Source organism: Parus major, chromosome 1 (genome assembly GCF_001522545.3).
Source record: "Parus major isolate Abel chromosome 1, Parus_major1.1, whole genome shotgun sequence".
Lineage (NCBI taxonomy): Eukaryota > Metazoa > Chordata > Aves > Passeriformes > Paridae > Parus > Parus major.
This window is the reverse complement of record NC_031768.1, coordinates 86,493,566-86,500,863: the sequence shown is the minus strand read 5'-3', so window position 1 is coordinate 86,500,863 and position 7,298 is coordinate 86,493,566. Positions and strand designations below refer to the sequence as shown.

Sequence of the window (7,298 nt, the reverse complement as noted above, 5' to 3'; positions counted from 1 at the left end):
ATTGAAATTCTAAGCCTGAGTAGGAGGGCTACAGAACCAAACCTACATTGCCAGTGGCTTAATTGCAATGACAGCAATCTTGTGCCGTGCTGAAACTTCTGTGACCCCCTCAGAGCAACACACAGGGTTCTGAAAGAGGCACCATCAAGGAGTTTGGGATCTCCTGAAAGAAAACCTGTCATTCAGGCCTGAATAATAGTAGCATTCAAATTTCTGACAATGAAGAGAGCTAAGACACCCCTGATTTATGAGATAAATATTTTTGCAACATCTCTGGATGTTACAAAATCCACGCTGAAACCCACTTGGAAATATCTCTGTGTAACTCATCCACACCAAAAGTGCTGTGTGACATTGAACTGACCAGAGAAGAGATTATGGAATATGCAAATTATACTAACTACTGTTATCATGTCTTTTTAAAATAAAAATAAAGTGAAAACAAAAGTCTGAAACAGCTGATTTACAGAGAGGAGTGAGTATTCTTTCATGTAAAATGTTCCTGATACTCATGACTGGAAGGTGACAAAGGTAACTAATTTTAAAATAAATTTGACAAATTGAGAAAAAAAAAAAAAGGCCATGTTTTCTACATTTCATCTTGTCTTTTTTCTTGACAGGGTAATAGTCAGGGCATTTGAACAAATAATTTTCTTCCAACAAAAAAAGAAGAAAAAATATAAAAGAAAAGAAAGTGTGGTATTTTTTCTAAATTTTAAAATATTTTTAAATTTATAGTGTAATTTAATTTTTTTCCTGAAAGATGTATTTATATTTACAGGATCAGTTCTATTAATTTTGCTAGCAATAACTTTTTCTTTTTTCCATATCTTGTCATTTCAATGTCGCACAAAAATTTAAAAAAAGAAACATGGCTCAAAGATTAATCATGACATTTGTTGAGAGTGAAGCCCATGTTACACGTGTTTGCTCCCAGTAAGAAGAAAACAAGCCTATCACAGCACTGAGCTGATGATTAGGTGAATGGATTTTCACCATATTATGCTCAGAGTGCCAGCAAGACATTTTGATGCCTTTATTTTTAGAACTTCATCGGGAAGACCAACCTCCCAACAAACTCAGTGCCAGGATTAGGTGATGAGGTCTCTCCCACCAACTGCCCACACTTGAACACTTAGAGTTAACCACTGGAGTGGTTAATTTGTATTTTCTATGCAGCAGAAAAACATTAGTCATTCATGCCTTTGTGATACCCTACAGGACAGTGCACTAGAGAGCTGTTTTGTCTGGATTTTGAGATTCTGTCTTGAAACAACAACATGGGATTTGAATCTAGATATTGTTCTGAAATGTTTTACCTATAATGTTTATATTTTACCTATAATCTTTTTGCTGTAGACCCCTCCTCTGCCCCCTGTACCATGTAAAACCCAGAGGAAAACTGTTGTGAGCGAAAAGTTTCCATCCTGTTTACCTGGATATTAGGACAATTTTTACAGCATATCTAATTAGGAACTTCATCAGCTGCTACACACACTAGCTCCCCTCCTCATCTGCATTACGTTTTTGAAATCCCATTCTCAATATCACCTCTGGTATTTTTCTTGTCCAGATAAAGAACCTGTGTACTTGTGAGTCAGCACTCTCAATGCAGCATTTCAGTCTCTAGTTTAATGACAGACACATATATCTCTGGTACATTAGTTCCATTAATATCTGCCAAAGCAAAAATAAAAATAAAGATCTGTGAAAAATAATCCTCTAAGGATAACTGCAAACACCCCCTCACTCCACCAGATGGTACCCTTTCACTTAAGTAAGAAAGAATATTTTCAGTGGCACAGATCTTGTGTTGCTTTATCTGAGCGCTGGCCTCTGGGGGCCACACTTCAAAGCTATAAATGGCAAATTATGAGTACTGTGATGGTTCCCAATGTGCTTCCAAAATACCATGGTAGACAGCAATCAGTCTTCTTAAATCAGGTTAAAAGTTTATGTCAGAATCTGTGGTATCACTCTGGATCCTGCAAGATGCACTTGTAATTAGTACAGGTACTGCTGGCCAAGAAGTTGTTAGATATTTACTTCAGGAATAACCCACTTTTCCTTCATTTTTGCTGTGTGCTAAGGCTGCGACAGGCTCCCATATAAAGCTCTTCCCAAAATAAGATCATGCATGCTTGTTCTAATGGGTGGAGAAGGAAGCAAACAAATTAAGGTCTGAGCATAGGTATTGTATTTTTCCCAAAAGAGAAGATCCATCAGTTACCAATATAAAATGAAAGCACATTATTTGGTTGCACTAAGCATTTTCTGGTTTATTCTGGAAACAAAATATCAAAAGGTAAAAAAGGACATGCAAGGGTAAATAAACCCACAATTTTCATTGGTAGGTTGTGAAAAGCTTCCAGGTGAGTCAGGTTGAATTTTTCTGTGTTTTCAACACATGCACTTCAAATAAAGTGTTTGCTTAAAATCTTGCAGGAGGGAGCTTGTTTTCCAGTGTAGATGCAGCTGTTACAGAGATTTCTGCCATTGGTTTAGGGGAAGCAGCTGAAGCGGATGTATAGTCCTGTACAGGGTAGGTTCACTGACTCCCGAGGCAGAAATGAGGATGTGGACGGCTCTGTGTGTGACAATATACTTCTTCAGAGCAAGTAAGGAATCAGTAGAGCCTTAATAATATCTTCTCTGCTGCTGGGAGAATGTGGCTTACTTGTTTTACTGTGTTCTTGTTTTATTCCATTTTACAGGAGCTGAAATCACCCAAACCCCAAGTCTTGTGGTGAGAGAAGATGAGAAAGCTACTCTGAAATGCAGTCAAAATGATAAACACAATTCTATGTACTGGTTTCTGCAGCAGCCAGGGAAGGCAATGCAATTGATTTATTATTCCTATGGTGTAAATCAAAAGCAAGTGGGTGACATTCCAGCTGGATTCCAAGCTAACCGGCCAGACCTTGCAGAATTCTATTTGGATATTTTGTCTGTGAACCTGAACCACTCAGCCATCTACTTCTGTGCCAGTAGTTTGGACACAACACTTCAAAGTCACTTGCTTTCTTTACATAAACCTCTCCCCTTTCATCACCTTCTCTCTGAAGCTGCTCTCAGCACAGGAAGAGGGTGTGTAGGGCAGTCACCTACTCACAAAACAGATGTTACTGAGGTGGAACAAGAATAGGAAGAAATAAGACCAAGGCAAAATAGGTATTTGAAGTGTGGTCTAATTGCTGAGCTCCTCTTTCCTGATCAACAAATTATACTCCATCTCATCAGAACAATCAATAAAGATAGTTAACCAAATGCAGATATAAAATAAAGGAAATGTAAATTGTAGTTGACACAAATTATTGTCCCCTAAGACATTTCTTACCTGACACGGAACAATTGCTTGACATACACAAGTCTGAAATACTTTAGATAGTCACCTCTGTGGGCACTCTCATTCCTTCCTGAACCACAATATTTTTCACTGTGCTTGGAAAGGTTACCCTAATCACAAGAAAACAGTAGAATTACCATTTTCAATGGTGATGAGAAGGAGTCTGAACAAAAGATGATGCAGGAATAGAATCTAAACAGAACTAATATGCAACAGACTGGATTAAAATGACAAAAGAGAAGTCATTACCATGGCTTGCCAGTGCATAGACAAAAATCTGAAAAGTTGTATGTATTTGGAGAATATATAGTGGAAAGGCAGGTAGTCAAATAGTACAAAACGTGGAATATATTCACATTCAAGAAAAAATAACAAGTAGATTTTCATTTGTTCAGAAATTGTTCTGACTATGGAGTTTACTTCTGGCTGCATAGTGAATCCCATACCACTATGTGTGTCACAGCTACCTCTTTATCTCTCTCACAACTCAATAAACAGCAATATTCAGTATTAATCTGGTTGATTCCTTCTCTCTGTGGCTGAGTTCTGAGGGTTTTTTTTATCCAAGGCAAATTTGTGGTGTTTCTCAAGGCCTTGTTGGTCTTTCTGAGGGTGAGCTAAGTCCTGATATGAACACTGCTTTAGAAAGCATCCATATTTTGGAGACAAAAATATAGAGGGATGAACAAACAGGACGTGAACGTAAATTTATATACTGCAAGACCTCTCCCTGACAGGATATTTCTGGTTTGGCACAAAGACTCTTTCATGTCACACAAAAAGACTAACCAGTGTCTTTCCATCACCACCATTCTCCCAGATAGTGTAATTGATGCAGTGGGTTAGTCATATCCTGAAATACTCTTTGGTGTAAGCCTTTCATGATAATATAACAAATTGTCTTAAATTGTTCTAAACCAAAAAAACACTAAGCAAGGTTCTTGTGATGCATAAAAGTCACCTGCTTTCTAGTTATAGTTCTGAAATTAAAAAATAAAAAAATAAAAAAAATAATAATAATATTGTTGCGTTTCCAGTTTTGGAAAGGTTTAAATAAAGGATGTAGAATGGGAACATTCCATAAATAGACATAGCATCCACACTGTGATAATATTCTTATCCCAGTCTGAACTATGTCAGATTATATTGTAAATGTTGTAGGGCAAAGGAGTATTACCACACATGCAGATACTGAACTTCAAAGGAAATTTTCAATTTGTGATTATTGTGCAGTGTTTCTTCATCGGGACAGGAATTATTGGACTACAGGCACATGTCTGGAGAGAATGTGAAATATCTTTTATGCGAATTCTGTAAATATCAGCTGATCTGCTAGGAGAATAACTTTGCAGAAAAGTAATTAAACATGAGTAGGTGGCAAGCCCTTCCAGCAATGAAGGGTAATTGCAATTTGGTTGCATTAGCAAGGGTGCAGTTAGCATGTTGAAGCACTCTTTAGACTACATCTGGAATACCACCTCTCTGGTCCACACACATTCCTGCCCTACCCCAGCCCCAGTACAACAGAGATATAAAACTGTGGAGTGCAGCAGAGGGTCCGTGGCTAAGATGATCAAGGGACTGGAGCAGAAACATGAGAGAGGTTGAGTGAATTGATTTTGTTCCTCATGGAGAGAAGAAAGCTAAAAGATTAGTAATTGCACGACTCCAAATGCCTGACCAGAGTCATAGTCTTAGAAGGGCACAATCAAGTGGGAATCAAGCGGGAACAAGTTGCATCAAGATAAACTCTGATTAGACATAAATGACAAAAAATAAAATAAAAGACAAAAAATTGATGCTTCCACACTGGAACATGTTTCTCGGAGATCTTGTCAAATCTCTGTCCTTGAAGATATTCAGAAATCACCTGGACAAAGCCCTAAGCAACATGAGTTGAACATCTGGAGTTAGCCCTGTTTTGAACAGGAATTTGTATTGAGACACCTTCAGAAGTCCCCTCCCATCAATTTTTCTACTAGTCTATGATTTTTATTTTTGAGATGCCTAGAAAAAGCATTAGTTTTTTTTTAATTCATAAAAACGGGTCAGCAGCTCCCCCAAACCCACAATTTTTTTTTTTATTTATTTTATTTTTTTCTTTTTTTTTGTATGTTGTACAACAGAAAGAGCAGCTGCACATGCAGGACCCATCTGCAGACTTGAGCAACAAGAAGATTGTGAGATAACCTGAGGCAAAAAACCCAACAGCTTTCAGGAGACCGTTTATGTATCACTTTTTCTGCCCAGTTGTTAAATGGTGAACAGAAAGCCACATCCTGTGCCTCATCCTGAGAAGCAGGGGTGTTGTTGTGGTAAGAGAGGCTTATGCGCTATCAAAATGGTTTTTTGAGAAAATGTCAAACCGCATCCTGTTTTGCTAAAATTTAACTGCTGTTCTCTAAAAGAGATATTTTCCAGCACATTTTGGCACATCACCTGCTCTCATTCTGAAGTATCATTTTCTGCTGAGGCCTTCAGAGACATTTTCCTCTGCTACTGACTCTGTGTTAGACAGAAACTCCCTTTAGGACCTCCACTCTAAGCCTCCTGCTCCTTCTGCCTGCCTAGTACATTCTCAGGTATTCTGCTTCCAAAGCTCCACAAGTGGTCCCCTATCTTGATCTGCATTTTTCCTACATTTACAAAAGAAACATTTATGTATAAAATGTATGTCTCTGATCTTCATTTAGACCTGGGTGAGCTTCCACTGAATTAACCAAAGTTTAACTTGTGGTATGAGGCAACAATGAGATGCAAAGTGGATGAAAGGACTCCAGAAAGGCTCTCCACATTTACTTATCCTTTGGGTTTATAGTTCATGGTGCACAGAAAAGGTCCCCACAAACACAGTTTTACAGAAACACAACCTGATTCCCTTTGCTTCTCCTCCACTATGCATTAGATTCTCTTCCCTATCTCTCACTTGGATTCTTTCTACACTATCTCTAACATTCTTGGTTTGCTTCTCTTAGTCTTTATTTTCTTATTTTCTTACTCTCCCTAATCTTCCATTTTACTCTTTCCTTTAAAAGGTCAACACAATTGAATCATACTTCATTGATTGTCTTACGCAATATATCCCTGGGATTTTCCCCCTCTTTTTGCCTAAAACCCTCCCCTTCATTCTCACTAGCTGGGTTTCTTGAAAGTTATAAAAGACAATGTCATGGGGTAGCTTTACCTTTAAAATAATTTTAGAGAAGTAGACTTAGATAAATATCACCCTGAAGACATCACTTTGTCCAATGTGGTCTCCTCTATGGCCAGAATGAGAAATAAAAAGAATTCTGCAGACCCAAATTGTGCTTCTCTCCTTGAACCTCAGCATCAGCCCCATCACAAACATCCTCTGTCCAAAACACTCTTGAAAAAAAGCTTGATGGACAAAAACATTTCCTTTAAACATACTTCATGCCTAAAGGGAAAGAAAAGGAGATATTATACAAGCCCGGATATGTATCTGTCTCTCTTTTAAAGTGCTCTCTTTGCACAATCACCTGTATAGTAGCTGGAGTTTGTGGGAATGAGAATTACATGGCTTGTAGCAGGCTTGGAAAAGAGGAGGATGGGATTCCTGACCTTGGTCTCAATTTCCAGAGACAGAGAGATATGAATTCAGTGCTTCCAGAGTCTAAAAGGGAAGTCTCTGTCATTTGCCAAATTCTTTCTGTCACAGAAGCACTGTGTTGTGTCCTTCCTTCACGCTGTAGCTTGCAAGCTCCAAAATGCCTATGCCCAAGTTTGCTCTCTGTTCACTTTGACTAAGCTCTGCTATGACCACTCTGAAAGTCTGTGCCTGTGAGGACAAGAGTGATCTGGGGGTTTTTCTGACAGCCCTGATAAATGCAGCCATTATTGCCAAATGCCCTAATAAATTATATTCATATTAATGTGTTCCAGACTGAGCTGGAATTTTTTCTTAATATTCCATTCTGCTGTGCTCCAGTCT

General features: G+C 38.2%; 1 gene segment (V, D, J or C); it reads left to right on the top strand.

Annotated features, from left to right (window-relative positions):
* The first annotated feature begins 2,426 nt into the window (after window positions 1-2,426).
* On the top strand, window positions 2,427-3,284 carry LOC107200050. The segment is given in 2 exon segments: window positions 2,427-2,618; window positions 2,715-3,284. Coding segments are annotated over 2 exon segments (480 nt in total).
* Window positions 3,285-7,298: the final 4,014 nt, after the last annotated feature.